At 38.3% G+C, this 20,414-nt stretch overlaps 1 protein-coding gene across 1 annotated transcript in view; it reads right to left on the bottom strand.

Moving 5' to 3' along the window:
* Nucleotides 1–7,506: 7,506 nt before the first annotated feature.
* Nucleotides 7,507–20,414, bottom strand: part of FBLN2 (fibulin 2) — a gene marked incomplete at its 3' end in the record, with an annotated part of 142,183 nt that continues 129,275 nt past the window's right edge. The window contains exons 12-16 of the mRNA XM_081315622.1: nucleotides 18,221–18,346; nucleotides 16,611–16,727; nucleotides 16,388–16,516; nucleotides 12,066–12,189; nucleotides 7,507–7,864 (exon numbers count right to left, since the gene is read on the bottom strand). Coding sequence (XP_081171748.1) covers nucleotides 7,507–7,864; nucleotides 12,066–12,189; nucleotides 16,388–16,516; nucleotides 16,611–16,727; nucleotides 18,221–18,346 — 854 coding nt within the window. The remainder of the gene's footprint in view (nucleotides 7,865–12,065; nucleotides 12,190–16,387; nucleotides 16,517–16,610; nucleotides 16,728–18,220; nucleotides 18,347–20,414) is intronic.

The raw sequence follows: 20,414 nt of genomic DNA, 5'->3' as shown, positions 1-20,414 counted from the left end.
GACTGTGGGGTTGTTAATTTAACTGGGTTTTAGATTTACTCTTGGGGCTTGAATTTAATTTAATTGTTTTATTTGTTTTTAATTTTTTGTATTCATGGTTTTAACTGCCCTGTAAACCGCCCTGAGTCCTACAGGAATAGGGCGGTATACAGTACAAATCCAATAAAATAAATAAATAAATAAATAAGATCGGCAAATACTGTACAAGATCGCCAAAAGATTTTACTTTACTTTGGTTTGAACTAGCGCTCTGCAGAACTGTAGTACAATCTTGGCAATTTTTTTTATTTTTGTTTTGTAGTCTGAAAAGCTTCATTGACCTAGTGGAGTAAGTCTTGCAAGACTTTTGAGAAACCACACAACTGTTAAAAACATTCAGAATCTGAAATGCAGATTTAAAAGAATTTCATTCTAGAGATATTTTGGCTGTTTCAAGAAAAGGTGGAAATCACAGTTCTGCAGTCAAAAACTCCTCTTTACAGAGATTGGGAACATTAAAAAAAAGAGATGAGAAAGTAGAAACTGATCATAGACTACACTGTGTGCTGCTTAAAAAAATTCATAATATAAGCAAATGCAAAATAATAATGAAATGTAAACTAAGTGTTAAAATATAAAAATCAAGTTCTTGGGGTATTTGTCACAGCAAATAGAAATCCAGCATCTGTTGGGGCCATGACCAGTGAATTTCTATAAGCTTTTTTTTTTTTTTTGAAGTAAAAAACCAGCACTGCAGTGGTCTTTCTCTGTAAGTGCCACATAGTTTGTTGTTTACCATTTAGTGAGATCAAAATGCAATCAAATGCGGTATAACAATTGAAAATTAATGTGGCATTTCATGTTATCATGCTTCAATTAAACTACAGAGGGCTTGTCTATAAAAAATGGATAGGCATGGAAGAATGAACAATAAAGCTGTCTGCTTGTGACATTTGAACATGGTCTGAGGATTAAGGTATGGCAAAGTTGATCGTGCCTGAAGATGGAAGTGCTTTGCTAATCATGTTAGAGGCAAAGTAGCTGCATTATTATCTAAGAATGAGCTGGCTTGGCAGCAACACATGTGCGAAGTATTTGGGCTTCTTAGGCTGCATCCCTTTCCACATTTAGTTTGGATTAAGGTCAATTAAATTTAATAGAGTTTACTTCCCAATAAACATGCATATGGTTAGTGAATCACAGTATTACTGTGATAATTATAATCCACAAGTGAAATGCTGCTACAAAAAAAAGTTAGTTTGGCTTCAAGCTATAATGCATTTTAACAAAATCCTTGCATCAAGATTATGGGAAGAAATTATTATATTATTCCCAAACCACTTTAGGATTATTATGCCCAGTTCTGGATTTCATATTTTAAGAAGAACATTGTTAAATTTGAATGGTCTATAATGATGTGGCTTAAAGAAATTGCTGAACATGGAAGAAGGGAGAGTATTTGAAATATTGTCATATGGAAGAGAAGCAGAGTTGTTCTTGACTGTACCAGTGGGTAGGACAACAGTTAATGGATTTAGCATTCATCAGAATTTTCAAGAAGTCATTACAATGGATACTTGGGAAAAGATTTGGGTGAGAAATGTAAAATTTACGCAAGCTCAAAACTTAAGAGAGAACTTTTATAAAATGTTTTATAGGTGGCACTTAGATCCTAAAAAATTAGCAAGTATGTATCCGAACTGCCAGCCTAAATGTTGGAGGTGTGGTGGTGAAGATGCAACATATTTTCATATATGGTGGACCTGTAAAAAGGTTAAAGCTTTTTGGATTAAAATCTGGTGGAATATGCAAAAGATATTTAAGAAAAGGATAAAGTTTTGTCCGCAATTGTTTTTACTGGGTATTATTACTGATACTACTGTTGTGGACACTAAGTTGATGTTGAATTTAATTACGGCAGCAAGACTTTTAGTAGGGCAATATTGGAAGAAGGAAGAACTGCCGACTATAGAAGAATGGACTTTGAAAGTTTCCAACCTGGCGGAAATGGCAAAGATTTCAGCGTACTTGAAAGACCATTCGCAACAGAGATATATTGTGGAGTGGAAAAAATGGATTGATTATATTCAGAATAAATATGGGACTAAAAAGTTTCATTTAGCATTTGAATAAGTATTGATGTGATATTTATATTGCTTGTAGTTATTTTATAAGAGTTAAAGTGCGATAGATTTAATAGCTTATTGTTGTTTGCATAAGGTAGATTATGATTGTATTTTTATACCCTGTATTTAGCTCTGGGAAGTTGGGGAGGGGGGAGGGGGGAGGGGGAAGGGAGGGAGGGAGGTGTTGGGGAGGGTTGGGGAGAGGGGAGGGGTTTGGGAGGGGTTTTGTTTGGTTAAAAAAATGTATTGTAAAACTTTTCAATAAAAAAAACAGTTAATGGATTTAAATTGCAGTGACATTAGAAGAAACATTCTTTTAAATGTGAAAACTTAATGGAATGAGAAGAGAGAAACGACATGCCTAAAAGAAAGGCAATGAGAAGTCACTTGTTTTGTTTGTATATGATGGAGATAACCATCTTAAAGAAATAATAATAATAATAAACCTTTATTGTCAAAGTACAACATGTGTACATTGAGATTAGCTGAGCCTCCCCCCCCCCGTGCTCTCTCCCCCCAACACACAGTGATAACAAACCCTCCATCCCACCACACCATGTGAACCAACTACACCACACACCGGCCTCCCAAGTCAATTCTGCATAAGATTATGTCTCATTTAAAAGCCTAACAGCCCACGGATAAAAGCTATTTTTCAGCCTGTTGGTACGGCTGGCTATATTCCTATATCTCCTACCGGATAATCTTTATAAATCTTTATCTTCCTTTTTTTTTACTTTTTATGTATTTATTTGAGGTTAAAAAGTTACCATACTGCAGAAAAGCTTGTGATAATACGTTGGCTTTCCTTTTTCTTCTAATACTGTCCCTTTGGCAGTTGGTGGTCTTTAGGGTAGGTTAATCCAGGAGACCAATTTATGAATGCCACATGCCATAATAACATTTCTAAGCAGAACAGTGCTATGGAGTCTGGGAGAAAGTCCATTGTGGAAGGATTGCCATTTCTTGTGTACTGCTCATTTTACCCAGTTCAAGACAGAAAGGAGAGCGGGCTTCCCCTCTTTTTCTCACGACTTTTACTTCCTTTGACCCAAGTACTTAGAGTGCTTAGGCAGATAGGCCAATGCCCTGCAGAGGGGAGAAGTTGCTGAACGTCCTATTTTTGTTCAAAATGCATTAAACATGCACAAGGACTCATTTTCTTTGCATGGGTTCACTGATCTATGCTAAATAATACATATTAAACAGTGTTCCATTTTCTTAATTATCTTCACATAAAAGTCTGAACATTGGGGGTGGGAAATTGTAACATTTCCCTTTTGAAATCAGATGCCCCCCACATAATTTTACTGATCCTTTTACACCTAATAGCATGACAATAAAATCAGTGCTTTTATGAACGCTGAAATATCCTCGGTGGAAGATGGGTACTTTGTCTAGTATATCAACATACACTGATTACTGTGTTACAGCAGGAACATAAGCAAAAACATGCTACAGTTGCTGCAACCAACTTGAAATTCCTGAATTTAAGCTGAATTCACAAACACTCTGCTTTTTGGATTCATACATTTCAGGAGAATCAGTTTTGAGTACTGCATGTCTTATGTGTACAGGTAGTCCTCAACTCGCAACCATTTTTAATGACCGTTTGAAATTACAACAGCGCTGAAAAAAGTAACTTACTTGTACAAAGGGCTGAACAAAGCCTTTGAAAGAGCTGTAACAGAACTGCACTGCAACACTTCTTTTCAAATTGTTAATGCACTGCTAAGATTTTTGTTTGGCCACTTTGCATGTGGAGGCAGCCCAAGAAATGCTTCCAAAGCCTTACAAATGTGGTATTTGAAAAGTGTGTCCCTATGCACATTCCAATATGTCACAAAACAATTCTTAGGAAGAGCCATAGTGTCTAGAATGCACCACCACACCAGGTACAGCATCTAACTGACCTTAACGGATGTTGGAAACTACTAACCAGGGACCTGATTAATACTTGAAGAAGACATCACCAGAAAATTCCATGGATGTGACCAAAGTTATTAAAGGTTAAGCTCAGCTGGAGGAAGGCATTATCTTCACAATTAGGAAAATATTTCAAACATATCAAAGGACTAAAAGTATTTCAATCATACCAAAAATAGGTGCTGTATATGAAGATGTGGGTTGTAGCTATGCTGTTAGCAAGCAGTATATATAACCAAGGTAATGACTATTCAAATAGAAGTTGAATCCTAGAAACTATTTTATCTAGAAAACCCAAATATTTTATTTAACAATCACTGTTCATTTGTAAATTTCTACAGATCTTTTGATTAAAGTATCTATTAGCACATATGGACTATAGGCTTCAATCTCATTCAGTTTCTTTTATAGAGTAAGAGCGATATAAAAATGTACATTTTTGCATTGTGCTATTAGTATGTTATATAGTCTACATACACTGCAAAATAGTCTTCCAGTTTTGTTGCGTAATTCAAGCTAGAAAAATAGAACACACTCCTATCACTTTACTTCAAGTTTATCTTAATTGGATAGCCATGCAATACAATCAGGTATTCAGTACTGTAACATTTTAGTATCTTGGTGTGGCATTGTTCATCTCTGATATTTCCTTGAAAAATTATAATACATCTTATCTGCATCTAACATTCCTAGAAAATAAAGTGTCCCTTCAGAATAGAATTTAAAAACAAAGCCAAACAAATGCCCCAATTAGCAAGGTATATTTCATCAAGAAAACACCGTGCATCCATTGTTGTTACTTCACTGTACGTGTAGATCAACTTCCTTTTGGTGTTCTTATTTAATTTTAAATTAAAGATTGTCAGTTAAGCATGCATCACTTTCAAAGGAAGGGGAAAATGTAATAGTGAGCGAATGGCAGAGTATGCACTATGTTATTCAGAAATAATTCCAGTTTGTGCTGAATGGGACTAATTTCCAAATAAATGGGCTTTAAGTTACAGGCTCATTGTGTCTCTAAATGTCTGTTATCACAATATGGACCACTTAAGAGATGTTCATCTGTGTTGAGTGCAATATCAGATATGGGTTTTCTATCTTGGAAAGTTGTCTAGAAGGAGATATAGACTGCTATTTACAAGACAAGTTACACAGGCTGATATGTTTCACTATGGACCTGGGAAGTAAGCATCCTCCTGAGAGGTATAGGAAAATGGTTAAATACATGGCTATTCTTTCCTTCTAGGCAGCCATGATTCCCCAGTGCAGAATAACAAGGGAGGGGGGAAAAACCCGTAGAAGCGCCCAAAGGAGTGCCAAAAACTGACCTACTAGATGGCAACAGAAGCGACTTGTAACATCCATACTCGTTCTCTTGTATGTGATGGAGTCTGGCAGAGAGCTGTTGGAGAGAAGGAGGAGCTAAGAGGCAAATCAGTCTGGAATCCTTGATATGCAGGACAGGCCCTCCCTAGCTATTTACAGGGCATATCTGACCATTGTGCAGATAGTGCTTGAGTCCGGCAAGATTCTTTTCTATGGCTGAGCAACAATAAAGAGATTACTCTGCGTAAATCATCGCATTGTTCTTGGTTTGCTGCCGGACATTGTCTCTAACAGTCATCTGGTTGCTTGTAGCATTAGTACTATGCAACTTGAGTGGCTAAGATGAGCCATTCTTTTAAAGCTGGCCCACTACATCCAAGGAATGAAATGCCAGGGCTTTGTTTGGATTCAAAGGATGACTCCTAGGTTCACCCACTGTATGTACAGTATCTTTCATGAGGCTTCTTTCAGAAAGCAAGCTGCCACAGTGAGCAAGCCACATGCCTCCATCATGAGGCACAGTGGTAGGACCCTGGATCCTCAGCATTTGCCTGAGAAGGCTCTTGGGAGCCTCCAGCTTGACAGAGATGTTAACCCTTCATGTATTTCTTAGAGCAAAGAGAGATTTATACAACAATTTTATTGGCCCACAAAGTGTGGTAACAGTTTTATACTGGCAGTCCTCAACTTACAACAGCTTATTTACAGTACTTGTAACTGCTCAAAGTTACAAGGATACTGAAAAAAGTGATTTATGACCCTTGCAGCATCCCCATGGTCATGTGATCAAAATTCAGACAATTGGCAACTGACATATGAGGGTTGCAGTCTCCAGGGTCATGTGATCACCTTTTGCCATCTTCTGACAAGCAAAGTTGGTAACGAAGCCAGATTCACTTAACAAGCACATTACTAATTTAACACCTACAGCGATTCACTTAAAAATGATGGCAAGAAAGGTCATAAAAATGGGGCAAAACACACTTTGCAAACCTTTCACTTAGCAACAGAAATTTTGGGGTCAATTATAGTCCTAAGTCGAGGACTACCTGTACTGCTGGCATGAACATACCAGAAAGGAGGATGTACATCTATAATTCCTGGCACAGTCAGTTCCAAGAATGTACATGAGAAGCACAACAAATAGCAAGTCTCAGAAGTTGCGGGGTAAACTTCCCATCCTATGGTATTAGAGTACCAATAACCTTGAATAAGGTGGAAAAGTAACTCTATGGAAAGGCCTCACAGTGACATTTGCTAAGATATGGGAAAAGTAAAGGTTGATTATATAAATACTATATGAGCAGATTTTTTTCAGGTGTTTTAACTGTGAGGGCTATGTGCATATTAAGTTTCATCAGACTTATTCCTGATCACTTATTTGTTCCTCTGTACTGCAGCTATAATTTCCAACTGAAACAGAGGAGGCAATAGCTTTAGTAACTGGGTGGGCAAATCAATGAAGGGGGAACACATAGATAGATCAATATCTGATTCACTAATGTGTTACAGGACGATGGAGGAATAAAAACAGAATTTGATTGGCATATCAAGTTTTCATCACATATTATGGGCATATACAGAAAAGGAAGATTTTTTTCTCTCTTTAAAACTACATTGTGAAATTGTCAGTAAGTGAAAAAAGATCGCTGTCTGACATGCAATTTCTTTTTTTATATAGTTTTTTTTTTAAAGACTGGGAATTGGCCTTCTGCCCTCTCATGAGCTCAACTGAATTGCACTTAAGCATCTTTCAAGTACAATTGGTTTTAACAGCTACATATTGATTTTCCCTTTGAATTCCATCTTATCTGGATTGTTTATATTTGGGTAGATCATGCCCCCATTCCTGGTAACTAATTCTGAGGTTGTCATTGGTGAAATATCATAATAACTTTTAAAGGACAGCATAACTACTGTGCATCAAAGCTCAATAACCTTATTTTGCTCAGTTAAACATCCAGAGTTAAAAGAGAAACAGGTGAATATATTTTAAGTTAATTTTACAAAAACAAAGATATTTTAGGAGTTAGGAAAAAAATATGAGAGGCTATATTTTTCTAACAGTTTTTTTCTCTATTACCACAAGCTTTGGTAGGAAAGATTTTAAAAAATAGCACCAATGAGCTTCAACAGTAATACATCCATCTTAGTATGCATGAGATGTAATGAAAATATAAATTTTGGCCAGAAATGTTGTGTAGGTTCCTTGACGCCAAAGCTTCATTTCAACATCTAGCAAGAAGTCTTTGGGTTCCCTCACTTGCCTCTGAAGATAGACTATACCGGTATAGGAATTAAGCTTTCTGGTATTAAAGCAGTTTTCTTCATTTCCTTTGTTGATTGTAAGGATTATGTTGTCTCCGGCATAAGCAGGCGAGGGACCAATTCGGAAAATATGAGCTGGAACAACAATGTTGGTTTGGAAATTAAGCTGATAATAAGTAATGCGAAGTGGAGTGTTCTGGCAATCCAAATAGTTGAAACAGTTGATACGTTCACATCTCCTGAGAGAAGAGAAATAGGAAATATTTAGCACTTCAGTAACTGGGGTTTGAAGACAAGCTCTTGGACAGCATGCCGAGTTCCATGAAACCTGTCTCTGGTGTTAAGCAATACATAGCAGGGTTGAATATCACTGACTGTACAATTAGCAGCTGCTTGCTCTTCTTATCTAACCCTCACTATGTCAAAGCAATTATCAAGGTAACCGCCAAGTATCAAGAGGTCATGAATCTGAAAACTTATCCTGGAAACTGCAATGAACTTAAAGGAATACTTAGAAAATTACTTTGCATCGGTTGGTCTGGAAATGAACCATGAGATTCATCCAATCATAGTACTCTGGATCAGGCCACATGAAATCCCCAGGACTTGTGCTTACAAAGTTCGCATCATGAACCATGTGAAGGTTCCTTCATGGAACTCTGTTGTGCATGTAAGTAGATAAGCATTTATGCATGTGTAACAAAATAGTGTTTCATTAATTCCACAGCAATCCAACTTATGCAAAACTTGCATTATGCAACACTTTCTGGAATGGTTCTGTGGCTGAACATACTGTATCAAATGAAAATCTCAGAGTAAGATATCAGTTTGTGGTATATACAAATTTATTAAACTTACAAAAGAATATCTTGTGTGCCAGTGGTGAACTTTCCTGGATCAGGAAGCCTGACTCAGTTACCTTGCATTACTGAATTATCACAATGCATTCTATATGACGCTCCTTAAAACAGAGGTCCCCAACCTTTTGGCCACCGGGGGCCGGTTCCGTGGAGAGAGGTTTTTCCATGGACCGGAGAGTGCATGGTTTTGTGTGCTGCCTGCATCTCACGGATGGGGCTCTGCTTGTTTGTGCAGACTGGTTGCTGGCATGCCTCAGTCCAGTACTGGTTCATGGACCAGGGGTTGGGGACCCCAGCCTTAGAAGACAAACCTAATTTTTAGCTGATTAAACCTGAAGCATCCTGGATCCTTATGGGTATATAACTATTGTGAGAGCTGCACTGATTAAGAGTTAGCCTTAGATGCAATTCAACTTGCTGGTTGTCCCCTTTAAAGCTCTATATAGTTCAGGGCCTAGATATTGTTATGACTGCTTTCCCTATGTTGAAACTGTCTGGTCAGTAACAACTGGAAGAGAGGGTTTGCCAAAGATCTTATCACTGAGAAAAATGTCATATTTAGGATATTCTGGCTTGAGCCTTCTCAATGATGGACCCCTCCTTAGGAATACCTTAGATCTATATATTCCCCCCTCCCCCTCCCCCCCTTGCACTACATTTCCAGGGACCTGTAAGAACACAGTTCTTCAGAAAGATACTTAGGAATTAATAACATAATACGAAGCAGTGGCACATTGACTCGAATTGATATAATTGTAAGAAACGGTCTTTAAGCTGCTGATATTGATACAGTAAGCTACTCAGATTCTAGAAATGGACAACATGTAAGTCATAATAAATAATTTACATGTAAATACTAGTAAACAATCAATACTGATCCTATTGTTCCTAGAATTTATTAAAGTGCTGCACTGATAGCAGGTTTTGCAAATAAAGCTTTTATTGCATGAGTTTTGATCTTTATGGTTTGGCCTGAGCCTTTCCTTGGACTTTCTCTACCTTATTGCCATGCTTCTTTGCAAACTAAAAGATCTTCACTGAGGTGTCTTCATTTCTACGGGTATGAGTGATACATTCTTAAAGCCAGGTACTGTATATCCTGTTTAAACCTTGTTTTAAATTATATGGCTCTCATATGCTAAAGTGACTGAATAGTTGTTTTTAGTTTATAATTTAAGTAAATTTTCTTTTTGTACTTTTAACTTTCTATACATTCCTAGGCTAGGATACCCTCTGACATACAACAGATCTATCAAGAGCTGTGCTTATCTAATAAAGATTTGTGTAATGATTGTAATTTCTTTTTTTCCCTTTTTTTAATTTCAGCAACTGGGAATAAGCTGCCGTTTTCCTAAGATGTAACAAAGAGTGGCTTTTAGACCTCAAAGAGGAACTAACATTTATATCCTTTATAGATTGTATCTGATTTTCTAAATGTTTATTTATTCAATTTATATATACAATACACATTACAATAAACAGATAAAATATCCAATATAAAAATAAAAACACGTAACAACATAATAGTATAAAACAACTATCAGCAAAGCCAAGGGATAGCCTTGATCACATCAGGGCCACAAAGCCAGGTTTTCCGATCCTCATAAAGGGCCAGCAAGATTGGGACTAATCTAATCTCAGAAGGATGATGTTCCAAAGGGCAGGAAACTTAGTGGATGCAGGAGGAATTTTGTCTCTTTCAAAACAGTCAAAAGGCCCATTATATTTCCACAATTCTGAATGGCTCATTCAGCAGGGTGGAGACAAATGATGGTCCTCTTTTAAAGGTTATAGATCTCTGTCAGATAAACTATGCCTGAAAATCCCATCTACTGTGCAATTGTGCAATGCCTTCCTTGCACATAATTCTGGATGATAGATTTCTGTGTCTTTTTTCTATACTCTGAATACGTGGTTTCCTCCAAAAAATAATTTTCTCCAGTAAAAATCCATAGGCTTGCAGTCCCTGCTTCTATATAGGTTCTCTGCTCCTTTTCACTTTGGACCCTTTTCTTTTGTTCAGCCTGCTCCCACCCCTGGTGGATGGGAGGACATTTTTGGGGGGAGGGGGGGGCTTCTAGCCCTAAATCTTGCCTTCCCCAGATGTACCCTTTTATCATCATCATCATCATCATCATCATCATCATCATAATAATAATAAGGAGAAGGAGAAGGAGAAGGAGAAGGAGAAGGAGAAGGAGAAGAAGAAGAAGAAGAAGAAGAAGAAGAAGAAGAAGAAGAAGAAGAAGAAGAAGAAGAAGAAGAAGAAGAAGAAGAAGAAGAAGAAGAAGAAGAAGAAGAAGAAGAAGAAGAAGAAGAAGAAGAAGAAGAAGAAGAAGAAGAAGAAGAAGTTGGAAAGGACCTTGGAGGTCATCTAGTCCAACCCCCTGCTCAGGCAGGAAACCCTATATTATTTCTTACATAGAGAGCAACTCCACCTCTTCTTTTGTTTAGTCTGTTTCTTTTAAATAATTTAAATCCCTCTAGCTGTGTGTTCCATTTGTGGGTTTTGTCCCACCATGTTTCTGTAATGGCAACAATATCATAACTGCCCTCATTTACCTGAATTTCTAGTTCACCCTGCTTACTATTCATACTCTGTGCATTGGTGTATATTACTTAAGGTTACCGTATTTCAAAGATATTCTCTCATTAGTTATTTGGTAACTTTCTGATTTAAAAAATGGATTACCCAGTGTCTCCCTAATGTCACCTTCTGCTTCTCATTTTCTGTAGGATGATGTTTTCTCTCATTAACTGAGGCCTCCTTTAGGAGTAATATAAGATCCATAGATCACTTATTGTGAACACCATGCCAGTTGTTTCTAAAACTTTATTAATGGAACAGGCCTGGATCCTCACACGTTCTTATTTATCTGGGGATAAAACTAACTTCACATTTTGTCCCTTAGAGCACCTGCATGGCTTTTAATATCATAGTTCTTACAGCACCATGAGATTCAACTACCAAAAAATGGTTAAGTCTATTAAAAAACAACAACAACAACCCATGGCCATAAGGGTTATGGCCGGTTCATCAGAATAATTAAATGTATTTTATTCCAGTTTCCTAAGCATTATATGATATGACTGTAAACAGGCTTCTAGAAAATTTTGTGGTAGTATTTGTCACATTTTTATTGCTGGAGTTTAGTTTGGAAAGGCAAGGATATGGATGAGTGTGGGGAGTACATTCACAAGAGAAAATGAAGTAAGTGTAAATTAGGATGGTATATATGTGTATGACGTAAGTACATGTATGTTTCATTTTGAGAAAAGAACTCTACCATGAGTTCTTTTCCAGTGAAACTAGAGCTACCCATTTCAGATTACGGTCACATTTACTCTGAATGGTAGAATCAATGGTACATGGTTCCCCAATTGCTTGCCTGAAGCCATTTGTAGCAGGCTTGTCTTTAAAAATTAAACAATTGTTGGTATTAGTGGATTAGATCTTTGAAAAAAGCACAGCAAATAGAAGTGCAACAAACACCCTACGTTCAGCTGAGTAATTATGAAAAGCTCTAAGCATTACTTAATGTGATTAGTTGCTATGTAGAGGGGCAATTATTAGACTTACATATCGGACACTTTTCTGTAGTTTGGCGGACACTCAACTAAAAGGCATCGGAAGCTGCCTTGAATATTATAGCAAGATTCTGCTGATGAACAGTTGTGGGTTCCCATTGCACATTCATCAATATCTGAGGATGAAGCATACACAAAATGGCAACAATTTAGTAGCATCCTTCTTCCACAAGTGAACAAATCTTATCAATTCCACTGGGTTACATATAGGAAAATCAATCACAATGATTCATTTCTATTAATAAAAAGGAAAAAAAATGCATATACTGACTTCAACACACTAAAAATTCAGTTAAAGTAGCTAAACAGTTTGTAAGTTATGGATTCATTTTATAAACTGCTTAAGGTAAGAGTGTAGGCACCTTTTCTCAGTTGCCTTAATGTCCGAATTTGGTAATACTTAGGAGTTAAGAACTAAAATAAATAAATAAGCCCCACCACCCCAAGCCAGTACTTTTTCCACACACATAGGTTGTACTCTTATGGTCTCTGGGATATCTGTGAATCATAAAAGTAGTTAGATTTCCATGTCCAAAGTCAGAGACGTGGCCGGGGTGGGAAATTTGCTGTGTAGAACCTCTACAGGTGTACATTGGGGTGAAGAAGAAAGCCTTGCCTGAGCCCAGATAGTGTAAGTGCGATCAAGTAAAGAGTTCAGTTATATATTGCTTGCCTAAGCAGAAAATATTAAACTGAACAGTTTTTCCTAAAACCGGGATTAAGAAACCACTGCAAAGTTTACTAGAGAGCATAAGCCTGGAGAAACTGATAAGGTTATCTGTGACGTCTTCTAGAGATCTCTGAGTGCAGGTGGGATAAGTCAGGATAAAGCAAAAAACAAAACTCTTCCAATTCTGCAAAGCACAAGCATCACAAATCATGAGTTGCAAATTATAGTTTGAACTGTGCAGCACGACAACCAAAAGAGTTAGCTCAACCCTCAAAAGGGGATGAAAATATATGATCATATGGGACATGGTGCCACTGCAGGAATAGTACCAATTCTCTGTGTGGAAGCACCCAGAGACAGGCAGGCACACACTTTTCACTTCTGCCCTGCACTCTGCAGGGCTTTTTAATTAAATCAGTGCTCCACTGATTTGCTAGGATTGCTTTTAAGGATGGACCTAAATATAGTTTGATTTCCCCATTTCTGGATCTCCATCTGCAGTGGAGGCAAGTTGATAAAATGACTCCAGAATCCTCTTCGCACATATACTTCTCTACTTGGTTGGGAGGCTCACAGATTTGTTTTAAGACCAGCATTTTGTCAATTCCAGTTGTGTCATTGTGTCTGAGGGATACAAGAACTTATTTCTACATAGTAAGAATGAAAATCCTACAACAAAATCTTTGAAGAGCAGGATAACAAAAGAGCCATATGTTGATTTGTGATGGCTGCAAAAAGATGGGGAAGGAAATCCTGGCTTAACAGGATTTTTTTTTAGCCATAAAAAAAAATCTCAAATGTCTAGACAGCATTCAGAGGTTTGTGACTTAAATAAATGCTAACAGATAATCCACGAGCCAAGTATTGCAGTGAAATCTGGCAATTTTTATAGAGAAGACTGTCTCCTAAATCAACATCACTCTTGCATGGAGTGTGGCTTGTTTAAAAGCATAAGAAAAGAAATGCAATGAGAAGTAAAAAAAATGAATTCAAATAATTTAAGTTCCTCCTCATTGACTCATAAAACTAGGTGAAAAGGTAAATTGCTCCCACATGGAATTCGATGTTGCAAAAGATTTACTACTCTCTGAAGCTTTACCACACAGTTTTGAAAACAACAATCCATAACATAATATGATAGTGGAGTAGTTCAAATAGATCAGCATGAATTCACTAAGCCACAAAATCTCCCTGAAGGAAGTGGAAAGGAAAAAAACAACCAAGATTTATTTTGGGTAGAAACAATAGCTTTTTGCTATATATATATTAGGGGTATAAGATATATTTCCCCATCCTGCCCCAGGTTCAAAATGTTCAAGGGCCACAAGTGGTTATAGTGTTTAAATATTGCAAATAATATATGCCAAAATTCCCTAATACATAAATTCATGTACTCATTGTCTCCCTAGATTAGAACCTCGGAATTGAGCATGAAATGTTGGATTTACAGTCATTAGGGATGCAGATTCTCTATTCACATGTTATCCTGTATCTTGGCTCCTACTCAGCCTTGAAAAGCAGGGGGAAAATTTGCAGGAAATATAAACAACTTCCATCTGCATCACAATCAAGACTGATACATGAATTCTTTGAACCAATACTTTCACCACTGAAATTTTTCATCGGTACTGGATTCCATGAAATAATTCAAACAAACAAGCTGTTTCTCAGTTTTCAAATAATTTCCTTACTAGTGATCAGTATCTTCAAGAATCAAGCGCATTCTTTGTGCCAAAATAGCAATAATGGAGATATATCTCTTTAAGGCCGCTTGGGTAATGTTATAAAGAAGCTATGTTGATCATATTCTAGTGTGAAGTATGAACCATATCACTTGGCTAGCAGTACTACCTCCCCGCCCCCCAACATGGTGCTCTTCAAGAGTTTTGGAATTCAAAGCTGACCATCACTGCAGTGGGTGGTTCATGTGAAATTGTATTCCCCAACAATACCAAAGAGTTGGGATACCAAATACCAGATCAATTGCTCATGTGTCCTAGCAGCACATCAGGGGCAGGATTTTGTTTTGCCTAAAATGCTTACCAATACCGTTGGTAGCTGTAGTCACTTTCTTCCTCCTCAGAGACCTGCTTGGACACATGCTTACCCAACAGCTGTGGCATTGTAACTGCCCAGTGGGTATCCATGCATGTCTCAAATTTGAGACATGCCACCATAGAAGAAGCAAAAGGGTGAATGGGAGACAGGGAGATATCCCTCACTTTTTTTCTTTTGAGAAAGCACAAAGGGATTGCAAGGTTGTTGTTTGCAAAAGTATCACCAGCAAAGTGCCAACATCATAGGTAGTACTGGAAGAGCAGGCTAGCTGGGGAAGAATCAGGAGAATCTGTCAGGGCCCTAGATGGGGTATTTATTTATTTATTTTATTTTTATTTTAATTCCATTTATATCCCGCCCTTCTCCGAAGACTCAGGGCGGCTTACAAGCTTAGCAGTAGCCTTCATTCTATGTATATGCCTGCTTGTTAGGGCTTTCACACACACCCCAAGCAGCATTATTACAAAGTCAGCTTAATTGCCCCCAACAATCTGGGTCCTCATTTTACCTACCTCGGAAGGATGGAAGGCTGAGTCAACCTTGAGCCTGGTGGGATGCGAACCTGCACTAATTGCAGGCAGCTGGTGTTACTTAAGGAGGCATTAGCCCACTGCTCCACCAAGGCTCTGATAGGTTTGAGGCAAAAAACCCAGCCTGCCTATTGCCTAAGCTTAAATTTGTTCCTTATCTCATATGACATTATTTGAAAAAGTATCAGAGACACGCACCAGTGACATCCTTTATGGAGTAGTACATTGGACTCCTTTTAGACTGTATAAAAACTGATCTGTGTTAGGAACTGATGCTAGCTGACTCCCATATGTGCTGAAACTACATTAAAGGAATAATGAACCTAAGAAACATTTGGCTAATCTAGTCTTGATTTGATCAATTACAGTTCTTCCTGTAGGACAACAAAAGGCAATGATGAAAAGGCTGTCTTAAAGTTGTTCTTCACCCTCAATCTTTTTGGCTGCCACAACCTTCTCCCCTGCTAGGCAGAATCTCATCCATCCCCTAATAATCACAGATGGGGAAAAAAGAAAACATCTCTACCTAGATGCCTTATTTTCAAGGACAGCCATTGGGTGACTATGGTTGCTTTTATTGCAATTTTAATAAAATAAATAAATACTGGGAAACAATTACCCAGGTAATAGTATTTTTTTCTACAGACAAGTTTGACTTTTTTAAGTTTCTCATTTTCCCAATCTTAAACTCTTTTCGCTCCACTGCTGAACAAATTTATGTCTGTGTTTTTAAATGTCTGCATGAACGACTACACAATTTTTTTGCGCACAATTTCTAATACATGCACTTTGTGATGCTATAGAAGATTCTCCCAAATTATGATTTGACATGCTTTTTCATCTAATACATGTTTCTTTTATATAAGTTTTCCCCCAGGACTTGGTTTGAGTATGCATGTACTTCCCTACTTTATGTTTAGCTTCCCATCTCTTACTGCATGGCAAAATTTTAAAAATGAAATTCATTTATTCATGTGCAGTCATGGTAATGAAATGAAAATTAGGTCAACTCATCATGACCAAATGGAAAGAAACAATTTTCTCTCTTATTCTTACCTCGACAAGTCCTTCCATTGGCGGCCATTGTATATCCCTGATCGGGGCAAGCACACTGGTAACTCCCCGGCACATTGAGACAGCGGAAAGTGCACAAGATGCCTGCACTTTGGCCACATTCATCAATATCTGGAATTGGTACATTAGCAAACATGTGAGGGCAACGGCTTTATTCTCCCAGAGTAATGGACACTACTGCTACAATGGAACAAATCAGATGTACCTTTACAAGAATGGCTGTCTTCTGCTAATTGGTAGCCTTGCCTGCAGTAACACTGATAGGAACCATAAATATTAGCACATTCTTGACTGCATGGATTATTGTCACATTCATTGACATCTGTGTTGAAAAATGAGTATCAAAGAGACATTAAAATCAGTTGCTGCCACATACCTGTCATTGAAGACAAAGTAGAAAAGCCCTTTAACTAAATGAATTGCTTTTTTAAAAAACAAAACAAAATGGAGCATCTTCAAGCCTGAAGATACAGCATGACTGTGGTTTATACATGCAGGAAATATGTTTGATTAAAATACTACATTACTAAACTGAGACAATATCAATAAGCATTTTAAAGTCATAGATGATTATAACTATAACTTAGATGTGGGATGTATCATTCCTGGTACCTCAAGGTCTGTGGAAAGTTGTATCACACAATCCAGAAAGAAATGGTTCCAGGACCTTTTCAGGGAAGGTTTTCGGGAAGCTTAAGTTTCACTGAAAAGTCTTTTAAACTTTACATATAAACATATGTAAAGTAGAGATAATTCTCACTTAATGGCTGCCAGGCCTAGTGACTAATGAAAGATACTTGCACTTTGTCTACAAGCAAATGGGTCAGCAGATGGTGCTGCCAATATATGGCATTGCACTATAGGAGGAAGAGGCTCTAGAACCCAAAGAGATGTTGACAATCTGCACTGGGCCACTCTTTCTCCACCTTTGACTTACCAGTTATAACATAACTCATTTTTTATCATGCTATTATCATTGTAATCTTGTTCAAAGCAATAGGCCTGTAAATTAGACTATAGTTATTCATATTCAGTGAAACAAAAATGCATGAAGGAAGGACCCAATCACAGTTAAGGCAGGGTTTCATTTTTTTCTTATTGAAAAGTTTTATTATCCCCTCCCCAACCCACCCTTAAACCCCCCTCCCCCTCCCCCACTTCCCAGAGCTGAGTACAGGGTTACAAATATAATAATCGTAATCTAACTAACATTAACTAACTATATATATAACCAAATTTATAATGTGCTTTAACTCCCAGGGTTTCATTTTTATATTATAATATACAAGGTACATTGGAAAATAATTGTGACAAATAAATTAGAATAAAGTAAAGGTAAAGTTTCCCCCGCACATGTGTGCTAGTTGTTTCCAACTCTAGGGGCCGGTGCTCATCTCCGTTTCAAAGCCGAAGAGCCAGCGCTTGTCCGAGGACGTCTCCGTGGTCATGTGGCCGGCATGACTAGATGCCAAAGGCGCACGGAACGCTGTTACCTTCCCACCGTAGTGGTCCCTATTTTTCTACTTGCATTTTTACATGCTTTCGAACTGCTAGGTTGGCAGAAGCTGGGACGAGTAACAGGCGCTCACTCTGTTACGTGGCACTCGGGATTCGACCCGCCAAACTGCCGACCATCTGATCGACAAGCTCAGCGTCCTAACCCACTGAGCCACCGCGTCCCTATAGAATTAGAATAGAATAATGTAAAAGAAAGCATGCATTCAGAAATGTGTTGTCTTCTGCAAGACAGTTTTCACTGTGCAATCCATCCCCACTGGCTTTTTTTTTTTTGGAGATAGCTTCGTCTACAAATACCTTCGCAATGTTTTCCATCATAAGCCAAGCGAAATCCAGAAGAACATGAACAATGATAGGATCCAGGAGTGTTTTCACATGAATGCTGGCAGAGTCGGCCTGGATAATTCCAGCATTCATTTATGTCTATTGCAAAACAAAAACAAACCTGATAAACATAAAATACACCTGGGAAGTTGTAAGGCAGAAAAAGGCAAAGGTGTTAGAGGAAGATTTGTGTAATTGTTTCCATTTTGGGTGTTACATTTCCTTACTTTGTTTGCTTACCAGTATAGTAAAATAAAGAAGTATAGAAAAATGCAATTACCTCCTTATCAAATAAACAACCACTTCATTTTTTGCCAAGTTTTCTATATTTATATTCTATGTCTTTGACTTACCAAACCACTTATAACACATAAAATGGTTTTGGAAACCTCCAGAATATGAAGTTACACTAATGGATGTAAATTATTGTTAGCCCCACTAGGTAGAACCAGACCAAGAAATGAATTCCACACGAAGCTTAAAACTACTTTCATGCAAGTCTGATGACTTATAGTTATACTTATAGTTCAGTGAATTAGAAAGCGTCTTATCTTGAGTTGCTTCTCGATATTATCTGACTGTCGTGGGCTTAAAGTAAGTTTTACACTTTGTTGCTTTGGCAAGGGAGCTTGCATATTTCTGTCAAGGTCATATTCTTTTCTCTATATAATTGATTGATTGATGATTATATTTATATGCCGCCCTTCTCCCTAAGGACTCAGGGCAGCTCACAACAATAAAAACTAAAAAAGAACATGAAAATACAAAATTTAAAAAAGAACTAAACAGTAGATATGTTCGATACATAGTAATTTAACCCCATAAAACCACATCTAAAACCATAGTCAGTCCAGGCCCGATTGTTGAAACATCCATGTCTTTAGGTCACGGCGAAAGGACCGAAGGTTGGGGACCATCCACAGCTTCGGAGGCAGCTCATTCCAGAGGGTCGGCATGCCCACAGAGAAGGCTCTCCCGCTAGGGGTCGCCAGCTGGCATTGCTTAACTGACGGAACTCTGAGTAGGCCGACCCTCTGGGAGTGAACCGGGCGATGGGAGGTTGACAATGGCAGCAGGTGGTCTCGCAAACACCCTGGCCCTAAGCCTTGTAGGGCTTTAAAGGTAATTACTAGCACCTTGAATCGCACCCGGAGGACAACTGGAAGCCAATGAAGCTCACGCAGGAGTGGAGTAATATGGGAGTATCGAGGAACTCCCATAAGTACCTGCGTGGCTGCATTTTGCACCAGCTGAAGCCTCCAGGTGTACTTCAAGGGCAGCCCCATGTAGAGAGCGTTACAGTAATCCAGGCAAGAAGTGACAAGGGCATGGGTGACCGTGCATAGGGCATCTCGGTCCAAAAAGGGGCGCAACTGGTGCACCAGGTGAACCTGTGCAAAGGCCCCCCTGGTCCCAGCAGTTAAATGTTCTTCCAAATTAAGCCGTGAATCCAGGAGGACATCCAAGTTGCGAGCCCTTTCAGAGGGGGGCAATACCTCCCTCCCATCAAAAGAGATGGAACATGGACAATACAAGATGCCGGTATCCACAGCCACTCAGTCTTGGAGGGGTTGAGCCTGAGCCTGTTCCTTCCCATCCAGACCCATACCGCCTCCAGGCACCGGGACATCATGTCAAGGGCATAACTGGGTTGGTTTGGGATGGAGATGAACAACTGGGTATCATCCGCATATTGGTGATACCTCAACCCAAAACCATGAATGATCTCACCCAGCAGTTTCATATAGATGTTAAACAGGAGGGGGGAGAGAACCGACCCCTGAGGCACCCCACAAGAAAGGGGCCTCGGGGTGGATCTCTGCCCCCCTGCCAATACAATTAGAGAAGAAGTTGCCATTTTAGACTGACAGTTCATGAATGTTAATTTTTTGGTAAGTAAGATAATTTATTAGGTAAAGTTAGGGACACAACCTCCTTTTTAACTGTCAATCTCTTACAGTTTCTGTCCCATCAAAGCCCTGTCCCATGCCACAGCAATATCAATCTATTTGTACTACTATTAGAAGACATTCATTGGCTCAGCGTCCTGAAGATAGACCAAAACCCCCTCTATGATTTTTTTCCAGACTCTAAGCCTCATAAGCTTTAAATCTGTTTTTTTCCAAATCAGCATTCTTAAGATTCCATTCATGTACATTTTCCCAAT

This window comes from Vipera berus (genome assembly GCF_964194415.1).
Source record: "Vipera berus genome assembly, chromosome: 2".
Lineage (NCBI taxonomy): Eukaryota > Metazoa > Chordata > Lepidosauria > Squamata > Viperidae > Vipera > Vipera berus.
The sequence above is the reverse complement of the archived record's forward strand: the minus strand, read 5'-3'. Positions and strand labels throughout refer to the sequence as shown.